Source organism: Lolium perenne, chromosome 2 (genome assembly GCF_019359855.2).
Source record: "Lolium perenne isolate Kyuss_39 chromosome 2, Kyuss_2.0, whole genome shotgun sequence".
In the NCBI taxonomy this organism is placed as follows: Eukaryota; Viridiplantae; Streptophyta; class Magnoliopsida; order Poales; family Poaceae; genus Lolium; species Lolium perenne.
Genome location: NC_067245.2, coordinates 44,936,248 through 44,957,611, shown reverse-complemented (window position 1 = coordinate 44,957,611; position 21,364 = coordinate 44,936,248). Strand labels below are relative to the sequence as shown.

The 21,364-nt window shown below is 42.3% G+C and overlaps 1 protein-coding gene and 1 long non-coding RNA gene across 2 annotated transcripts; one reads left to right on the top strand and one right to left on the bottom strand.

Annotated features, from left to right (window-relative positions):
• The first annotated feature begins 675 nt into the window (after positions 1-675).
• On the top strand, positions 676-4,142 carry LOC127331981 (uncharacterized). The gene is made up of 3 exons (XR_007870137.2): positions 676-985; positions 1,063-1,227; positions 3,075-4,142. It is a non-coding gene; the product is annotated as an uncharacterized lncRNA (long non-coding RNA).
• A 2,430-nt stretch (positions 4,143-6,572) lies between these two features.
• LOC127329906 (acyl transferase 15-like) lies at positions 6,573-8,128 on the bottom strand. Its single transcript, XM_051356313.2, has one exon. The coding sequence runs from the start codon at positions 8,088-8,090 to the stop codon at positions 6,831-6,833; it is 1,260 nt and encodes a 419-aa protein (XP_051212273.1). The 5' UTR covers positions 8,091-8,128; the 3' UTR covers positions 6,573-6,830.
• Between the last annotated feature and the right edge of the window lie 13,236 nt (positions 8,129-21,364).

Genomic DNA, 21,364 nt, shown 5'->3' with positions numbered 1-21,364 from the left:
TTTCTCTCGACTGAAGTAGATTCTTGTTCATTTACATTGTTTTTTCCAATGTCAGGTAGAGAGGTAAAACTAGTGAAGAACTAATGCTGAAAGTTTTCTTGCAAGTCATTGATTCTTAGATGCATATAGCTAGTTTCCAACAGTAAGAATGTCTCCCAAAATGTGGAGAGAAATATTTTAACATAACCAAAACATTTCATTTTTGTCTTTGTTATTTCTTTGCATGAAAAGAATATTGGGAAGATCATGATTAGTTTAGGAACTCTTTTTTTTTTTCCTTTTGTAATCTTGCTCTATTTGTTTGACAGTTGTCTAATATTTTGACACAGCCGCTATTTCGGATTGTAATTAATCTGATGAACTATGGTTGTGTTCGTTTTATCATTGTTTTGGTACCAATGTGCTCAACTTTGTGTATTTGTATTTTTCTATATTCAAACTGTATACCTATATAAATACGAGGACATTGCATAAAAATTAAATTTTCAAAATTTTACCAGTGATCAACTAATCTTCTCTTTCTTAATAGATGGCCCCATTTTGCTGGTCTGACAACAAGCCACGTCACCACTTTTCTCGGTCCCGCCTCTGGTCTCCCTTCACTTCTCTTCGTCGATTGATTCTTGCTACGTGGGTGGGCCAACATGGGCTGGTAGTCTACCTAGCTAACGAGTACCGACTGAACAGATGTTTGGCTTTCCTCGAAAAAAAAGTACAGCACAGCCGATGTTCGTCTTCCTCATCGCCCAACAGGCGCTAGACCTTCCATCCTCCCCCATTAATTTTCTAGCCGCAATTGTTCCGTCCTCGACCTCTAGCCTCCTCTTCACAAATGCTGATAAATACGGCTCATAAATCGCCAATACAAACTGCTGCATCCAACTCATCCGTCGCCACTAGCCCCAACTTAAAAGGATCCCGATGGTGCCATACGGTTCAATCACGACACCCTGGTCGCCCCGCCATCAACGCCATCGGCCTCCACGTTCGTACTGCCCGCTCCAGATTCTAATTTATTCTCTATTTTATCCAATCCCTCACTGTGTATTCCCAATCTGACAGGTTGAGCTACGGCTGGCAAATCTGCTCCACGTTTTCCTCCTGTAGCCCGCTTTCTTGGATCGATTCTAACTACTGCTACCTCATCTTCACCGGATTTCTTTCGATTTTGGCCCTTTCCGATCTGCTCGGTCAGGACTTCACTACGGATCACGCCTACTTTCATTGGTACGCAATTCTAATATCCTGCTCTTAATTTTGAATTTACATTGGCTGAGCATAAGCACCTTTTATTTGTTACCTCCCCTGAATTAATTATTTAGTTACATTGTAGTTTGCTCTGCTGCAATCTTTCATCGTCCATGTCTTCAGACATATATTGTCTACAACAGTACCTCTTTGTTTCAGTTCGCCCTTGTGCGCTTGCAAAGATGAGGGAATAGCACTTCACACCACTTGTTGAGGCTAAAATTGCACAAAACCACAACTTCAATTTATTGTTGCACAAAACACCATTTTTTTCATGCAGTTCTTTGCAGAAAACACAATAGTACTAATTAAGAAGCCTAATAGGTCATTAACAAATTGGGCGCACCTTCAGGAGCCCAAGACAAGCTAAATGTGACCAAACTTGTCTGCTGAAATTTATCAACGAGTTAAGCACACATGTTTCGCACAACAATCTGTACAAATCTGGAGAAAACGCTTCTACGCCGATGGTACTTGCCGTCGCCATAGCGCACAAAACCGGTGGCATAGCCCTATGCTGAAGGTCATCATCGGCCCACCATCCACCGCAAAGCGTGTCGACGGCACAATGGAAGAACCATCAGTAGAATATAACCGTCGGCATAGACGAGCTATACGTTGTAGCCTTTCTTCTCTCTCGATCACACTCACGAACTAGTGCACGAACATAGAGGAGACAATGACAGAGATTTGTTGCTGTGTAATGCCTACAGCTTTTCTATTGCTCTCTTCCTTTTATTCAGAAAAGCAACGATCATGCATGCTCACACGTTGCCCACATTGATCGTGCCATCCCACGACCGAGCACACGTGCTCACAACGCAAGGATCGGATCAGAAACAAAGAGCAAATCCTAACCTATCTGTTCCTAGCAAATAGCTGACGGAAAAACTAACTTAGCTACCTGACCAAACTAAACTAACTGACGAAAACTGAAATTGACACTTATTACTAACACACTAGATTAACTAACATACGTGCAACTGTTGCAGCTTTTCGGTTTTCTCTCCTTTTATTCAGTAAAAGGGAACGTGCATAACCTCCACGATGCCCACAACGAACGTGCCATCCCACGCCCAGGCAACGAGGAGATCGGGTCAAACACAAGACCGATTCCTAGTCTATCAGCTCCAAGGAAATAGTTGAACTTTAACTAAACCTAAAACTGTCAAACAGCCAACAGTGCCATCTCACGAAACTAACGAAACTGAACAACTAAACAACTAGATTAACCAACAGAGATGGTGTTGACAGAGTCAACTGCCGGCGCCCACACCCCTATCGCTGGCTCGATTGGAGGCTGGTTCAAGTTCCAAACCAGACAATATTTGGTTCTGTGACTCTAAATTCTTCGTGGTCGGGGGTATTCCTCCGGCTCCCCCATCCCGGCCACCGGAGCTGCTCGCCAGGTCACCGGAGCTATGGATGGCCGCCCCTATCGAGGGTTTGCTATCGAGCGGAACGGGTGAAAGCACAGCCCGGTCGGTCGCATTGAGTGGAGGTTGAGCATGAGTTGAGCCCCAACTTTTTAATGGCCTATTATGTTTTCTAATTAGTACTACTGTGTTCTCTGTGAATAATTGCATAAAAAATGGTGTTTTGTGCAATAATAAACTAAAGTTGTGGTTTTATGCAACTTTAGCCCCAACAAGTGGTGTGAAGTGCTATTCCCTCTGCAAAGATGGATGAATTTGGAGGTTCTAAAAATTCTGCCAGCCATCGTGCAATTATTTTGTCCGCTGGCCTTCCCTTTCCACTGTCAGCTGCAGGTTACCAAATGCCAATGCTTGCATTTGCTGTTTTTAATTTTGTGTCTACGCCATCAGGGAATCCCTACCTACGGTAAAGTGTATGCTCCGGAGGCTGTGAGAGGAGCAGCGGCATCGACCATGTTCACCCGTGAGGGGACACGTTCATGTCCTCCACGCAAGGTAGCCTCTGCGCCGAAAACATCGGCAACACCATACATGTCAACCTCTTCATTCTTCAGGTGTTCTTACTTCCTCCTCTCTCACTCCAAAATACCAATCTTTTGTTTGTACCAACGGATTGTATTGCCTCTTCTAAAGCCAGTGTACTGGATTTGGATTATGTGCTCAGGTTTGCTCCACATAGTATTGGCCAAATTTTTACGGTACTGACCTATTGCTGCGGATCTTTGACTGGCATGCAGCAACAACCTCTTCCATGCCACGAGTTTCTCTTGCACCAATTTTTAGATTACCGTTTTTTGCATTTTCTTCTTCTAATGATCACATCTTTCTGCCAGGATGAGACTAAATATGTAAAGAAATTTGCCGTTTGGAACTGTACACCGGATATTATCTTCAAAAGTGCCGATTATCTATGGATATGTTTCTTTATCTCTGTTCTTTGTTTGAATGATAATGCGTTGCGATTTGGATGGAACTGAAGAAATTAACTTTCAAAAACCGTTTCTTCAGTTGCAATCTTTTCCTGGCCATATGGGTAACTAGAGTTATTGAAAGATTTTCTGTAATGGATTTACTGGAACTTCCGGTGGCTTTTTGTTAGATGCAAAAAAAGTGGTTGTTTGTCCGATCCCAGTTATAGTTGGTTTGCATTGTCCCACGCAGATGCAGGTTCCCCCATGGCTCCATAAAACAGGAAACAACTACTCGACAAGGGAGGGAGGTAGAAGATTTTCATTGTAGTTCATTTTTTTAAAACAGGATAGAATGATTTAGAAAGAAAAAGTCCAATGTTGGGTTTCTTACCCAGTCGATCATGTGGATTTTAGCCTACCACTATCTTCCTTTGTATGTATCATCTCTCTTGAATTTTGATTGCAAACATCCATAAACTCTTCCCTATGATGTAATGTTTACGAGGTATTTTATCAACCCTTCTTTATCCAAGTGATTTTTAAACGATGTAAATAAATAGACGTCCCAGTGATTTTCTATGTGCACCTCATTAGTAAGATATCCAATATCTATGTGAACTCTACTTCTATTTGATATCCCAGTGATTTTCTTCTACCAAAATAAGTAGAAAAAATGCATTCCATGTTGCACTTCTCTCCTTTTCAAACATGGAGTTGCTATTAAGTTTTAGAGGGTCCCGCCGCAACACGCGGGGTATCTTCTAGTTCACTAATAGTGGTGCACCAACCAAAAATACTAATGACGCACCTAGGTTTGTACCGGTGCCGCACCTCACATAATTACTAGTGGCACAATAAATTCACTACTAGTGGCACGTCAAACAAAATTAGCAGTGGTGCACCTAGATTTTTACCACTGGCGCACCTCAGAGAAATACCAGTGGCGCAACAAGCAGTTCGTAGTGGCACACCATTTGGTTCGCCACTACTAATACTTATCAGTGACATGTAGTAGTGGGGTACCATGGCGATCCACTGCAAACCAAATTAGGTGCACCACTCTTAGCCTTTTTTTCTAGTCGTGTTGCCTTGACGTTGGAGGTAAGACCCTCTAGCCTAATAATAGGTCTTCTGGTAAATGCATTCCAAGACATCACCACGTTGGCAAGGAGACATGCAAAAGGATAGCCGATGAGGAAGTGGGGAGGAAATTGCCCCGAGTACTCAAATCACCGGACACCCGCGAAGGTGATCGTGCAAGCAGGAACCATTTCTACGTGACTCGGGGCACTTCCAGCCCCATCATTGCGCACGAGGATTCATATCTGACGCTAGTTTAATCACGAAGCTGACACGTGGATTCAGTTGTTAGGATGATGTGGCACAACGAAAATGGTCAAGGGAGATACATGATAGACTGGTTCCAATTCTGGTTTTTTTGGTTAATTTGGAGGGGGGCACTTTTCATAATCAGTTATCTCTTTCGGAGCTCCCTACCGGGCCAACTGACCCCCTTCTACGCCGCCTGACCACGCACGCTCATCGGATCCAGCACACCCTGCTCCTCCCCGACAAACGTGCCCTGCTCCTAAGAAGTACACGAGCGCCACCCTTCTTCCTCGGGAGCGGCGATGTTTCATGGCGGCACCGACAACACAAGGTGCGGGTTTTACACGGAGTAGAAGGAAGAGCAAGGAGATGTGAGGGAAAATCGGAGGCCCGTCAGGTTTACACATGCATGCTTACTGAAGGGTGGAGGGGATCGTCGACACAGTCAACGATGATGGCGACCAGAAGGGGTTCTCATTGGGAATGAGATCGGGATGCGCCGCTCCACCGAAGGGCTCCGACAGGACTAGGCAGACTCTAGGGACCATCTAGGACGCGGTGGAGGGGTCAAATCTCTACTCGGCGGAGCTCGGCCGGAGCGGAGAAAGATGGGGTTGGGGACGATGGCGCATACCACCTCGGCTCGATTCCCTTGGTAGCAGTAGAAGGAAACGGCGGCGATGATAGGCTCAACGCATTGGTGGAGGAGACAACATGTAGCGAGCACATGCCAGTGTGGCCGGCAGCCGCTGCTGTATTCTTGGCCTGGGACCCATGTATGAGATCCAGTTCGACCGGATAAGGGAGGCCCTGGCTGAAAAAAAAGGAAAGAAAATGAAGGGGATAAAAATTAGGAAAAGAATAAGAAAAAGGGTGGGCAACACAATTATAAATACTAGTGTACGAAAGGCGCTTTTTGCAAAATGTACATGCCACTTTATCCTGATAATGGGATCTACTCTTCAGTTTCGTGATTAAACGAGCGTCAAATATGAGTCAATGTTTTTTGTTACGTGTTAGCGCTAGAGTGGTGGTTTTTTAAAACCCTAACGTAAAGTGGTGATTTTTGAAACCCTAGCCTCTAATGTGGTTGTCCTTTATAATTTTATCGTGGCCCTTGGAAGCCCTGCGGTGACTCTCAAAATGAACTGGGGTCGCCAAGCTCATGTCCAATTTTGTTTGGCCGGCGGTTATCATCGAACAAGTTGCGATCGCCAAGCTCGCTCGTCTTGTATGCGCTGATCATCGACTTGTTTGAGATCGGGAAGTTTGCATTTTAATTCCCGCGCGGTGATTACTCTAAAGATAGCTTGACGGTTTGGGGCGGTGACGGGTTCTAGAGAGTGTGCAAGAGGTTCTGGTGGATCAAATTTCTGCTCTTGGTTCGTCATAGGGAGTCTCGGTGATGCTCCGGTGCCTAGCTGGTGGAGCCTTTCTTGTGTTCTTATATAGATTTCAATGGCATGTTTCAACTATCAAGTTTGTAGGTGCTACATGGTGGCTTGATGTATCTTCTTGCAAATCTTTAGTTAAATAAAATTTAGAGGCAATAGTATGCACCTTTTCGATATAGGGGCGCATGGGTCTCGACCTCTTTTTCAAAAATGTAAAAGATACACGCAAAAACGTTTTAAGTAATGAAGCACCCTTTATAAAAATAAAAAAAAAAGATACACGCAAGAGCTTCGTCATAGGCCCGTGCACTGCGACGAGATTTACGAGCAATGCTACATCTACGGGCTCGGTTCTACAAAATCTAACTTACGGACTGACGTGGAGAATCATGGAGAGATTACGGTTCCTCAAATCATGGGAAGAGAAAGATTTGCACCACCCACGTTCATCCACCGCATCCCGTAAAACTGCCCCGTAACAAAAATCCCGTAGGTGTAGGATTATTGGAGATTTACTGGCCATGTCCACAACCAGGATTCAGTGACGTGGTCGCCAACTCGTGCAGGAAAGCATCGACATGCCCCTTCTTCACAATGTATCCCGAAACGTTGACCCCGTTGTGCCCTTTGCACGGCGGGCAGATGATCAAGACAGGCATGAACACCTGCGGCACATACCAAACTACCCGGGCAGGCGTTCCACCGCCAAAATCTGGCGCTTCGAGCCCAAGGTTCCGCCAGCTTGACACGAGGAGCGTGCTGTATCCAAGCGGCTGCCGCACTACTGGGTCGACCACGTCGCCGCTCCTGATATTGTCATGTATCTTCTGCTTGGCGATCTTGATGAGCTTCACGATGTCCTTGATGTCGCCGTTCGCCACCGCCGCTACGACTGACTCCGCGACGAGGCAGTTCCCGTAGTAGCCCCCGGGAGCGCCAACGGGGCCGCGCACGTTGCATCCGAAAACGAGCGACGCGGGGCGCTCAGGGTCGACGTCGGAGATAACCGCCCGGGCGCGGCACCGCCAAAGTACAGCGACGACGGCCTCGAACACCGTGCATGGCTCGCCGAGGCCGGCGCTCACCTCCGCCTTGACGCGACTGATGAAGCTTTCGGGGATAGTTAAGTCTAGGTAGGCCAGGTCCCTTGTCAGTTCCGCCGAGGCGAAGTCCGCGGCAGCCATTCCTCGAGGGTGGGCTGCCAGGACTAAGCCATCCGACCTGACTGGAGCAACGGACGGCGCTGACATGCCACAGGCGAGCTCTGCGACGGCCTGCAGGAACTGCCCCATCCCCGCCCCGTCGGCCAAGGCGTGGTTCCATGAAACGCCGACGGCGAACCCGCCGCACGAGAACTCCGTCACCTGCATCAGCAGCAACGGGTCGGCGTGGCGGCAGAAGAACTCCTGGGGGTATTGAACGAAGAGGTCCTTCAGTAGCGCCGGGGGCAGCACGCCGTCAACGGCGCAGCTTGCCGACGCACTCACGAACAGCACGCCCTGGCCCTCTCCGGTGCATGCGATGACCTCGCCGCCCTCAGCTCCAGCGGCGAGGCGACCAGAGATGGGAGGGTAGTGGACTAGTGCTCGGGAGAGCGCTCTCATGATGGTGTCAGCAGGATCGTCGATTGGCTTGTCGAACACCAGGATCGACGAGACTGGCGCGCACCCAGCAACCTTGTCGAACCTCGAGAGCTGAACGTCGCCGGTCGGCATCCCCGGCGCCGACGGGGCGACCACCACGGGCGACGACTTGGTGACCACACCGCTCATTCTTTTCTGTACTATACTACTACTACTACTGTAAGCAAACTTGGTTGGTTTCTGTTCCAGGGCTAGCGCGCTATTGGGTACTTTTATACTCCATATGCGCTGTAAGAGCAATTCCAATAGTGCAGCCGGGTGCTGGCTATAAGGCCAACTACAGTCAGCTTATAGCTAACTTGTACAATAGTTGGCTTTAAGAATTGATAATTTTATGTGTAAAAGGCCCATCACACATACTCACAAAGTGCCTAGGAGCACGTGCAAGAGCTAGCTCTTGCATGAGAGCTCATCTCTCTTCTCTCTCCACTTCTCTCTCATCCACCTAAGCAAAACAACACTATTTTAATTCTTATAGCATGCTGAGTCAGCCTTATTGTACTTGCTCTAACTAGTTTCTCAACCGGAACCAACAGAGTCTAGACACATCATCACGCCCATCGCAACTCTCCTAGTTGCAGTATTGGACGGTGAAATACTACCGTACAATATTATCATGTACGTAGTATATATGATAACTAGTTTACGATACCACCCTATATGCATAGTACTACATTTAATGTATATATGCATAGTACTACATTTAATGTATATATGATGCTAACTTAGAGCATGTTTAATAGTGGGCAATATAAAGGAGCTCTCGGGTGCCACACACCCATATACTTGGAAAAATAAAAATAAATATTAAAAAAAGTAATATATATATGATGCTAACTTAGAGCATGTTTAATAGTATAGCCAACAGTGGAAAATACAAAGGAGCTCTCGGATGCCACACACCCCTATACTTGGAAAAATAAAAAAATATTAAAAATAGTTTTAAAAAAATAAACTTTCTTGGGAAACAAAGATAATCAGGTATTGTACTTGAAATAAAATATTTATCTAGGAAATTACTTTTATTGTATCCTGGGTAAAAAAAGAAACTTGAAATGTCCCGTGACCAGTTACTATTTACTTTATATTCATCATAATTTTGTCTTTTTGCCCTGGAGTACATGGGAACCATTTCGTGTCACAACATTTTTTTACGAGTACAAACTTTATCATCTTTGGTTTTCAGGAAGATTCAAAAAAGTAGAATTTTTCAAATTACTATAATTTTTTTGGTCTATGGGTGTGCGTTGCACCCGAGAGCCACAAGTCCGTTTCAAACCAAGAGTCGGCTATAAAACATTGCCACATCATCTATAGCCAACCTTACAGCCAACATGTACAATAGCTAGGTAGAAAGATGTACTACTTTAGTAATACATGGTCCACCTTTTACTCTCACAAAGTGTCTAATATCATGTGCTAGAGCTGACTCTTTAATAAGAGTCTACTTTCTTTCTCTCTCTTAATCAATTTCCTCCAACTAAGCAAAATATAATATTTTATCTCTTATAGCCAGCTAACTGTACATTATTGTACTTGCTCTTACGATACTAGTATCATATACTTCTATGGATGCATCTAGGGAGCACACACACATGCCCGTTGGTAGAATCTAGCATGCCTCTATTTATGGCACTCCCTCCCTCTCAGTTTAACAGGTGCGCACGTAGTTTAAGAAATTGCTTTGATCATTATTTTAGTTAATAAAATATGAAATATATGTCACAAATATTATATCATTGGAAAGCTTTTTTTTATACGAATCTAATGATATAGATTTTGTAGACATAAAATTTATATTTTATTAACTAAATCAATGGTCAAAGTTTATCTTAAACTGCGTGCGTGCAAATTAAACCGAGACGGAGGAAGTAATATTTTGTATCATTAAGTTCCACAAAAGTCAAAACAGAAAACTCCAAAAGCAGGCACGTGGTCATAGTAACGCAAAGAAGAAAACAGTCTGGCCGAACCTGAGTGTCCACAGCTCATGAGCACCTCCATGCCCACATGGTCTCACATGGATGGATGGATGCATGTATGTCTAATGATTACTTTCCAAAATAAATTTAAAAAAGCTATAACTTTTGCATCGAATCTCAAAATTATGATCCGCTTTCACTTTCGGAATCCTAGCGATGAGATCTTCGAAACTAGTTCTCATTTCCATATGTTCTGATGAAATTTGTTAAGAAGCAACTTTAATATGTGATAGAGCAACTTTCGTTCGCAACAAAGCAACTTTGGTGCACCACGAAAAAGGTAGATTAACATCGATATTGGGCAACTTCGCAAGGGCAATAGGAAGTTCATAGCAACTAAAAATCAACTTAGTCTTGACCGGATGCAGCAATGGCGTTACTGAGCATGGCAACCAATTTCTCCGTCACCAACGAGACACATGTCTAGAGCATCATGACCTACTATTGTTGCGAAGTTTTCTACCATTGAGCCGAAATTTGCCTACTGATGAAGCGAAGTTGTCTATAGTTGTTGGGTAGTTGGATACAAAGTTGTGCACCAGAATGGCAACGTCGGGCTCCAAAGTTGCTCTCCCATGGACCAAAGTTTCTCAGTGGAGCATCAAAATTGCTTAGTCACAAACTAAAGTTGTTTTGTGGGGCATCAAATTTGCTTTGTCGGGCACCAATATTGCTCTATCAGGCACCAATATTTTGCCGCCGGGCACCCAAGTTGGTTTGTCGGGACCAAATTTTCTCCGTCGGGCACCGAAAGTTATGCCTTCGGGCACCAAAGTTGTGTTGTCGGGCACCAAAGTACATGAAAAAAGCAACATCGGCAAAAGACACAACACTAGTCAACTTTTGCAGCAGTAGGCAACTTTGGTGCACTGGTAGGTTAGGCAACTTCACACCAACGGTACGAAACTTCAAAACAGTACGAAGCAACTTTAATGCGGTTGTAGATAACTATGCAACAACAAAATACAACTTCACTGCAACGGTAGGCAACTTCACAACAACATGAAGCAATTCCCGGATGTCGACGTGGTTGTCACCTAAATTTTCCCGTTGGACAGAAAATTTGCTCTATCGGGCACCAAAGTTATGCCGATAGGAACTGATACGTCTCCAACGTATCGATAATTTCTTATGTTCCATGCTTGTTTTATGACAATACCTACATGTTTTATTCACACTTTATGATGATTTTATGCGTTTTCCGGAACTAACCTATTGACGAGATGCCAAAGTGCCAGTTCATGTTTTCTGCTGTTTTTGGTTTCAGAAATCCTAGTAAGGAAATATTCTCGGAATTGGACGAAATCAACGCCCAGCATCTTATAATTCCACGAAGTTTCCAGAACACCCGAGAGGGACCAGAGGAGGGCCACAGGGGCCCACACGTGTGGGCGGCGCGGCCAAGGAGCCAGGCGCGCCGCCCTACTGTGTGGTGGCCCCGTCAGCCTTCCGACTTCGATTCTTCGCCTATAAGAAGCCCCCTGACCTAAATCTTCGAGAGGAATAAGCCACGGTACGAGAAACCTTCCAAAGCCGCCGCCATCGCGAAGCCAAGATCTGGGGGACAGGAGTCTCTGTTCCGGCACGCCGTCGAGACGGGGAATTGCCCCCGGAGCCATCTCCATCGACTCCACCGCCATCTTCATCGCCATCGCTGTCTCCCATGATGAGGAGGGAGTAGTTCTCCCTCGAGGCTAAGGGCTGTACCGGTAGCTATGTGGTTAATCTCTCTCCTATGTACTTCAATACAATGATCTCATGAGTTGCCTTACATGATTGAGATTCATATAAGTTTTGTATCACTATTCATCTATGTGCTACTCTAGTGATGTTATTAAAGTACTCTATTCCTCCTCCATGATGTAATGGTGACAGTGTGTGCATCATGTAGTACTTGGCGTAGTTTATGATTGTGATCTCTTGTAGATTATGAAGTTAACTATTACTATGATGGTATTGATGTGATCTATTCCTCCTTTCATAGTGTGATGGTGACAGTGTGCATGCTATGTTAGTACTTGGTATAATTGTGTTGATCTATCATGCACTCTAAGGTTAATTAAATATGAATATCGAATGTTGTGGAGCTTGTTAACTCCGGCATTGAGGTGCTCTTGTAGCCCTACACAATTAGTGGTGTTCATCATCCAACAATAGAGTGTAGAGTGGTTTTATTATGTGATCAATGTTGAGAGTGTCCACTAGTGAAAGTATGATCCCTAGGCCTTGTTTCCAAATGCCGCAATCATCGCTTGTTTACTGTTCTACTGCATTTGTACTTCCTGCAATATTACCACCATTGACTGCACGCCAGTTGTAGACATCAACTATTTTCTGTCGCCGTTACTACTGCTCATATTCATTCATACCACCTGTATTTCACTATCTCTTCGCCGAACTAGTGCACCTATACATCTGACAAGTGCATTAGGTGTGTTGGGGACACAAGAGACTTCTTGCATTGTGATCGCAGGGTTGCTTGAGATGGATAACTTTGACCTCTTCCTCCCGGAGTTCGATAAACCTTGGGTGATCCACTTAAGGGAAAACTTGCTGCGTTTCTACAAACCTCTGCTCTTGGAGGCCCAACACTGTCTACAGGAAAAGAAGCGTGAGTAGACATCAAGCTATTTTATGGCGCCGTTGCCGGGGAACGAAAAGCTACACACAGAGATTTCCTCCCTCGTCAACCACGCGCCAGTCCTGGGCAGCAAGCTATTTTCTGGCGCCGTTGCCAGGGAGGAAAGGTAAAAGGCACTCACACTCTGGTCCCAGGTAACTAAGTTATTTTCTGGTGCCGTTGTAAGTGCTCGAAGCTATTTCCTTTAGATCCTGCAATTGCATCTTTTTGTTTCTTGTTTTACACTAGTAAGGCATAATGGAAAACAACTGTGAGCTTTTTAATTTATTTCCTAAGTTAAGACATGAATTGTGTGATGCGAAAATTAAAAAACCTATGGAACCTTATTTGCATGCTAGTAGCAATGTTATTATTATGAACACAATCACTAATAATGCTATGGAGAAGTCTAAGCTTGGGGAAGCTAGTTTTTATGATCTTTTTAGCTTCCCATCTTTAGGGGAGAAAATTTGCTCTGATAATGCTTTATCTCCCATATGTGATAACTCTAATGATGCTTGTGATATTTTAAATCCACCTACTGCAAGTACTGCTTTCGAGATACCCATGAAAATTATTGAACGTGTTATGGATAACCGCTATGAAGGGGATGGAACTGTCCATCCTGGAGATCATTTACTGTTTTTGCATGAATTATGCGGGTTATTCAAGTGTGCGGGTATCTCTATGGATGAAGTGAGGAAGAAACTATTCTCTATTTCGCTGTCTGGCAAAGCGGCGCATTGGTATAAATTGCTGAAGAATAGTCATTCTCTTGGTTGGGAGGAAATTGTATCTCTCTTTTATTCTAAATTTTATCCTCCTCATGAAGTGCATATTGATAGGAATTACATTTATAACTTTTATCCTCGTGATGGAGAGAGTATTTCTCAAGCATGGGGGAGATTGAAGTCACTAATGCTCAAATGTCCCATTCATGAGCTCCCCCGTAATGTTATTATTAATAATTTTTATGCGAAGCTTTCAGGACATCACAACGACTATCTAGATGCCTGTTCGGAGGGATCTTTCACAAGCAAGGAGGTTGAAGCTAGGTGGGATCTTCTTGACCGGATTGAGGAGAATGCTGAAGATTGGGAGAACGACAAAGGTAAAGAGTCAGGTATAAATTATGATTATGAATGCATTGAAACTTTTATGGATACTGGTAAATTTTGAAATATGAGTGCTACCTATGGTCTTGACTCTCAAGTTGCTGCAAATCTTTATAAAGCTTTTGCCTCTCATTTTGAATTGCCTAGGAAGAATTTTGATAAGTATCATGAACCTTTTAAAGAGGCTTGCATGAAGGATGAAATTGTTGTTAATGATTGCAATAAACATGCTCAAACTCCTAACAATGCTATTTCCTATAAGCATGTTAATTTTTGTGGAATGCATAGACCTTGTGGAATTAATCAAATCAAAGATGAATATTGTATCCATCATATTAATCAAAAAACTAGAATGTGGTATAGGGCTCTAGATGATCTTGGTAAAAAAGTTTGTGCCCTCTATCCTTTTATTTGTGAACTTTGCCAAAGAGTGGGTCATTTTAATTTCCAATGCTCCTCCAATGATAATTTGAACCCCATGAGTGCTGCAAATTTGTATTGTGATGATGAAATTACTCCTAATCAGCATGATGAACTTACTTTATTTTTATGGTGTGAAGAGTTATCAAGGAAAATTTCTTTGTTAGATATTAACGATCTTGATATTGATGATGTCCTGCGTGGGTGTTTTTCTTATTGCATTGATAATTACCATACAAATACTTACATACAAAATATTTTAGAAGATGACACTTTGCCAAAATATGATAGGACCGCTGTGTGTTTTGAACTTATTAATGAAAAGGAGGAATCCTCCCAAGTTTCTTCTATTGTTTCTGGAAATAAATCAGGTTATGTGGAGAAGCCTCCCTTTAAGCATCTTCCTCCTAAAGAAGGGAACGAGGAGAAACAAGAGAAGAAGAAGAAGAAGGGAACGAAGAAGAAGAAGAAGAAGAAGAAGAAGAAGGGGAATAAAGAGAAAGAGATAACGATAGGTAACCGTAAGTATGTTGCTCCTAATGATTATTATGATAATGAATCTGAATACAATGATCTTCCTATGCCCTTTACATACATTAGTGATCATGATTTGAAAGAGCACACTACTTTTGATATTGCAAATCTCTGGGAAAATAATTCTGAAAATGATGATGTTAATAATTGCCATAGTATCAGTCCTATCCATGCTTCATCCCATAATGATATAGAAAGCTCTAAGCTTGGGGATGAGGTGTTTGAGAATCCTTTTGCTACTGATCATTATATGTTTGATACATCTCCTTCTAGTAATAATGATGGTATGGTCACAGATGAACAAACTGTGAAACATAACTATTCTATTTCTTATGATGACACTATGCCTCCAATCTTTGATGATTATTATAAAGAATGTTATGATATAGGTTATAACTATCCTTATGAAACTTGTCATAGTTATGATTGGATTGCCAAAAACAATTCCCTTAATATGCAACTTGTTTACCATGTTCAAATTCTTGATAATAATCTTGCTCCAATCACTATTAATGAGAAGAACTCTTCTTATGCCAAAATTAATGATACTTCTATGCATATGAACCATGATAAGAATGTTTTAAGTGATGCGTATATTGTGGATTTCATCAATGATGCTACTGAAAGTTATTATGAGAGAGGGAAACATGGTTATATGCATCTTAATAATATTAATTTTCCCCTCTTTATGTTGAGAATCTTGAAGTTACTCGTGTTTTATCTTCCTATGCTTGTCACTTTGTTCTTCATGAATTCATTTGTGCACAAGATTCCTTTGCATAGGAAGTGGGTTAAACTTAAATGTGTTTTTAATTTGCTTCTTGATGCTCTCTTTTGCTTCAACTCTTATTTCTTGGGAGTGCATCATTAAAATTACTGAGCCCATCTTAATGGCTATAAAGAAAGCACTTCTTGGGAGATAACCCATGTTTTTGTTTTACTACAGTACTTTTTTTTATATTTGAGTCTTGGAAGTTGTTACTACTGTAGCAACCTCTCCTTATCTTACTTTATTGCATTGTTGTGCCAACTAAAGTCTTTGATAGAAAGGTTGATACTAGATTTGGATTACTGCGCAGAAACAGATTTCTGTCTGTCACGAATTTGGGCAGTGTTCTCTGTAGGTAATTCAGAAAAATCTACCAATTTACGTGAGTGATCCTCAGATATGTACGCAACTTTCATTAAATTTGAGCATTTTCATCTGAGCAAGTTTGGTGCCTCTAAAAAATTCGTCTTTACGGACTGTTCTGTTTTGACAGATTCTGCATTTTATTTCGCATTGCCTGTTTTGCTATGTTGGATGGATTTCTTTGTTCCATTGACTTCCAGTAGCTTTGGGCAATGTCCAGAAGTGTTAAGAATGATTGTGTCACCTCTGAACATGTGAATTTTTGATTATGCACTAACCCTCTAATGAGTTTGTTTTGAGTTTGGTGTGGAGGAAGTTTTCGAGGGTCAAGAGAGGAGGATGATACAATATGATCAAGAAGAGTGAAAAAATATAGTTTAAAATACCCGGCTATTGGAAATAGCGGCAACATTTTTGGCAGCTATGAAAGGCTATAGCTGAGCTATAGCGGCTAAATCATCCATTTAGCGGTTTTTCTAATTCATGGAGAAAAAATCAAAATTCATATATATCTCTATCAACAATTCACAAATTTGATAATTTATTGGCATTAGGCATAACATATTAACACGGTTACATAAAAAGCTATGAATAAGACACAGTTCGGTCCACATACAACATTATATTTAGCAACAATTTCCAGTTTTCCTTTTTTCCTTTTCTTTCCCACTATATTTACAGCATTATAGCCTTAGCGGCTTTTTTTTACCTGTTTTTGGGGCTAATAGCGGGTTTTTGAGGCTAATAGCGGATTATCCCGTCTTAGCGTTTGAAGGGCATAGTTGTAGCGGCAGGTACCTCCGGCCAGCTATAGCCGGGCTATAGCCAGCTATTTTAAACTTTGGTGAAAAGTCTAAGCTTGGGGATGCCCCCGTGGTTCATCCCTGCATATTTCAAGAAGACTCAAGCATCTAAGCTTGGGGATGCCCAAGGCATCCCCTTCTTCATCGACAACATTATCAGGTCACCTCTAGTGAAACTATATTTTTATTCCGTCACATCTTATGTACTTTACTTGGAGCGTCTGTGTGTTTTATTTTTGTTTTGTTATTTTCATTCTCTGAATAAATGCTTGTGTGGGAGAGAGACACGCTCCGCTGGTTCATAGGAACACATGTGTTCTTAGCTTCTAATGTTCATGGCGAAGGTTGAAACTGCTTCGTTAATTGTTATATGGTTGGAAACAGAAAATGCTACATGTAGTAATTGGTATGATGTCTTGAATAACTTGATACTTGGCAATTGTTGTGCTCATATAGATTATGTTTAAGCTCTTGCATCATATACCTTGCACCTATTAATGAAGAACTACATAGAGCTGGTTAAAATTTGGTTTGCATGATTGGTCTCTCTAAGGTCTAGATATTTTCTGGTAAAGGTGTTTGAACAACAAGGAAGACGGTGTAGAGTCTTATAATGCTTGCAATATGTTCTTATGTAAGTTTTGCTGTACCGGTTCATACTTGTGTTTGCTTCAAACAACCTTGCTAGCCTAAGCCTTGTATTGAGAGGGATTACTTCTCGTGCATCCAAAATCCTTGAGCAAATAACTATGCCATTTGTGTCCACCATACCTACCTACTACATGGTATTTCTCTGCCATTCCAAAGTAAATTGCTTGAGTGCTATCTTTAAACAATTCAAAAGTTATTACCTCTTATTTGTGTCAATGTTTTATAGCTCATGAGGAAGTATGTGGTGTTTATCTTTCAATCTTGTTGGGCAAGTTTCACCACTGGACTAGTGGCTTCATCCGCTTATCCAATAATTTTGCAAAAAGAGCTGTGACACGCGTACAGCACGCGACCGTTGGGAACCCCAAGTGGAAGGTGTGATGCGTACAGCAGTAAGATTCCCTCAGTTAGAAACCAAGGTTTATCGAACCAGTAGGAGTCAAGAAGCACGTTGAAGGTTGATGGCGGCGAGATGTAGTGCGGCGCAACACCAGGGATTCCGGCGCCAACGTGGAACCTGCACAACACAAACCAAGTACTTTGCCCCAACGAAACAGCGAGGTTGTCAATCTCACCGGCTTGCTGTAACAAAGGATTAGATGTATAGTGTGGATGATGATTGTTTGCAGAAAACAGTAGAACAGTATTTTAGTAGATTGTATTTCAGTAAAGAGAATTGGACCGGGGTCCACAGTTCACTAGAGGTGTCTCTCCCATAAGATAAACAGCATGTTGGGTGAACAAATTACAGTTGGGCAATTGACAAATAAAGAGGGCATGACCATGCACATACATATTATGATGAGTATTGTGAGATTTAATTGGGCATTACGACAAAGTACATAGACCGCTATCCAGCATGCATCTATGCCTAAAAAGTCCACCTTCAAAGTTATCATCCGAACCCCTCCGTCTTAAGTTGCTAACAACAGACAATTGCATTAAGTATTGCGCGTAATGTAATCAGTAACTACATCCTCGAACATAGCACCAATGTTTTATCCCTAGTGGCAACAGCACATCCATAATCTTAGAGGTTTCTGTCACTCCCCCAAATTCACGGAGACATGAACCCACTATCGAGCATAAATACTCCCTCTTGGAGTTACAAGCATCTACTTGGCCAGAGCATCTACTAGTAACGGAGAGCATGCAAGATCATATACAACACATAGATATAAATTGATAATCAACATAACAAGTATTCTCTATTCATCGGATCCCAACAAACACAACATATAGAATTACAGATAGATGATCTTGATCATGTTCGGCAGCTCACAAGACCCGACAATTAAGCACAATGAGGAGAAGACAACCATCTAGCTACTGCTATGGACCCATAGTCCAGGGGTAGACTACTCACACATCACTCCGGAGGCGACCATGGCGGCGTGGAGTCCTCCGGGAGATGATTCCCCTCTCCGGCAGGGTGCCGGAGGCGATCTCCTGAATCCCCCGAGATGGGATTGGCGGCGGCGGCGTCTCTGGAAGGTTTTCCGTATCGTGGCTCTCGGTACTGGGGGTTTCGCGACGAAGACTATTTGTAGGCGGAAGGGCAGGTCAAGGGGCGTCACGAGGGCCCACACTATAGGTTTGCGCGGCCAGGGCTTGGGCCGCACCGCCCTGTGGTTTGGCCACCTCGTGGCCCCACTTCGTCTCCTCTTCGGTCTTCTGGAAGCTTCGTGGCAAAATAGGACCCTGGGCGTTGATTTCGTCCAATTCCGAGAATATTTCCTTACTAGGATTTCTGAAACCAAAAACAGCAGAAAAACAAGAATCGGCACTTCGGCATCTTGTTAATAGGTTAGTTCCAGAAAATGCACGAATATGACATAAAGTGTGCATAAAACATGTAGATATCATCAATAATGTGGCATGGAACATAAGAAATTATCGATACGTCGGAGACGTATCAGCATTCCCAAGCTTAGTTCCTGCTCGTCCCGAGCAGGTAAACGATAAACAAAGATAATTTCTGGAGTGACATGCCATCATAACCTTGATCATACTATTTGTAAAGCATATGTAGTGAATGCAGCGATCAAAACAATATATATGACATGAGTAAACTAGTGAATCATATAGCAAAGACTTTTCATGAATAGTACTTCAAGACAAGCATCAATAAGTCTTGCATAAGAGTTAACTCATAAAGCAATAATTCATAGTAGAAGCATTGAAGCAACACAAAGGAAGATTAAGTTTCAGCGGTTGCTTTCAACTTATAACACGTATATCTCATGGATATTGTCAACATAGAGTAATATAATAAGTGCAATATGCAAGTATGTAGGAATCAATGCACAGTTCACACAAGTGTTTGCTTCTTGAGGTAGAGAGAAATAGGTGAACTGACTCAACAATAAAAGTAAAAGAATGGTCCTTCAAAGAGGAAAGCATCGATTGCTATATTTGTGCTAGAGCTTTGATTTTGAAAACAAGAAACAATTTTGTCAACGGTAGTAATAAAGCATATGTATCATGTAAATTATATCTTACAAGTTGCAAGCCTCATGCATAGTATACTAATAGTGCCCGCACCTTGTCCTAATTAGCTTGGACTACCGGGATCATCGCAATGCACATGTTTTAACCAAGTGTCACAAAGGGGTACCTCTATGCCGCCTGTACAAAGGTCTAAGGAGAAAGCTCGCATCGGATTTCTCGCTATTGATTATTCTCAACTTAGACATCCATACCGGGACAACATAGACAACAGATAATGGACTCCTCTTTTATGCATAAGCATGTAACAACAATTAATTTTCTCATATGAGATTGAGGATATTGTCCAAAACTGAAACTTCCACCATGGATCATGGCTTTAGTTAGCGGCCCAATGTTCTTCTCTAACAAAATATGCATGCTCTAACCATAAGGTGGTAGATCGCCCTTACTTCAGACAAGACGAACATGCATAGCAACTCACATGAAATTCAACAAAGAGTAGTTGATGGCGTCCCCAGTGAACATGGTTATCGCACAACGAGCAACTTAATAAGAGATAAAGTGCATAAGTACATATTCAATACCACAATAGTTTTTAAGCTATTTGTCCCATGAGCTATATATTGTAAAGGTGAAGAATGGAAATTTAAAGGTAGCACTCAAGCAATTTACTTTGGAATGGCGGAGAAATACCATGTAGTAGGTAGGTATGGTGGACGCAAATGGCATAGTGGTTGGCTCAAGTATTTTGGATGCATGAGAAGTATTCCTTCTCGATACAAGGTTTAGGCTAGCAAGGCTATTTGAAACAAACACAAGGATGAAGCGGTGCAGCAAAACTCACATAAAAGACATATTGAAAACATTATAAGACTCTACACCGTCTTCCTTGTTGTTCAAACTCAATACTAGAAATTATCTAGACCTTAGAGAGACCAATTATGCAAACCAAATTTTAGCATGCTCTATGTATTTCTTCATTAATGGGTGCAAAGTATATGATGCAAGAGCTTAAACATGAGCACAACAATTGCCAAGTATCACATTATCCAAGACATTTTAGCAATTACTACATGTATCATTTTCCAATTCCAACCATATAACAATTTAACGAAGAAGAAACTTCGCCATGAATATTATGAGTAAAGCCTAAGGACATATTTGTCCATATGCTACAGCGGAGCATGTCTCTCTCCCACACAAAGAATGCTAGGATCCATTTTATTCAAACAAAACAAAAACAAAAACAAACCGACGCTCCAAGCAAAGCACATAAGCTGTGATGGAATAAAAATATAGTTTCAGGGGAGGAACCTGATAATGTTGTCGATGAAGAAGGGGATGCCTTGGGCATCCCCAAGCTTAGACGCTTGAGTCTTCTTGATATATGCAGGGGTGAACCACCGGGGCATCCCCAAGCTTAGAGCTTTCACTCTCCTTGATCATGTTGTATCATCTCCCTCTCTTGATCCTTGAAAACTTCCTCCACACCAAACTTAGAACAACTCATTAGAGGGTTAGTGCACAATCAAAATATACATGTTCAGAGGTGACATAATCATTATTAACACTTCTGGACATTGCACAAAGCTACTGAAAGTCAATGGAATCGAAATATCCATCAAACATAACAAAACAGGCAATGCGAAATAAAAGGCAGAATCTGTCAAAAACAGAACAGTTCGTATTGACGAA

Bases quoted from the DNA above. Each gene is read 5' to 3' on its own strand.
- LOC127329906 (XM_051356313.2), bottom strand. From the start codon at position 8,090: ATGAGCGGTGTGGTCACCAAGTCGTCGCCCGTGGTGGTCGCCCCGTCG.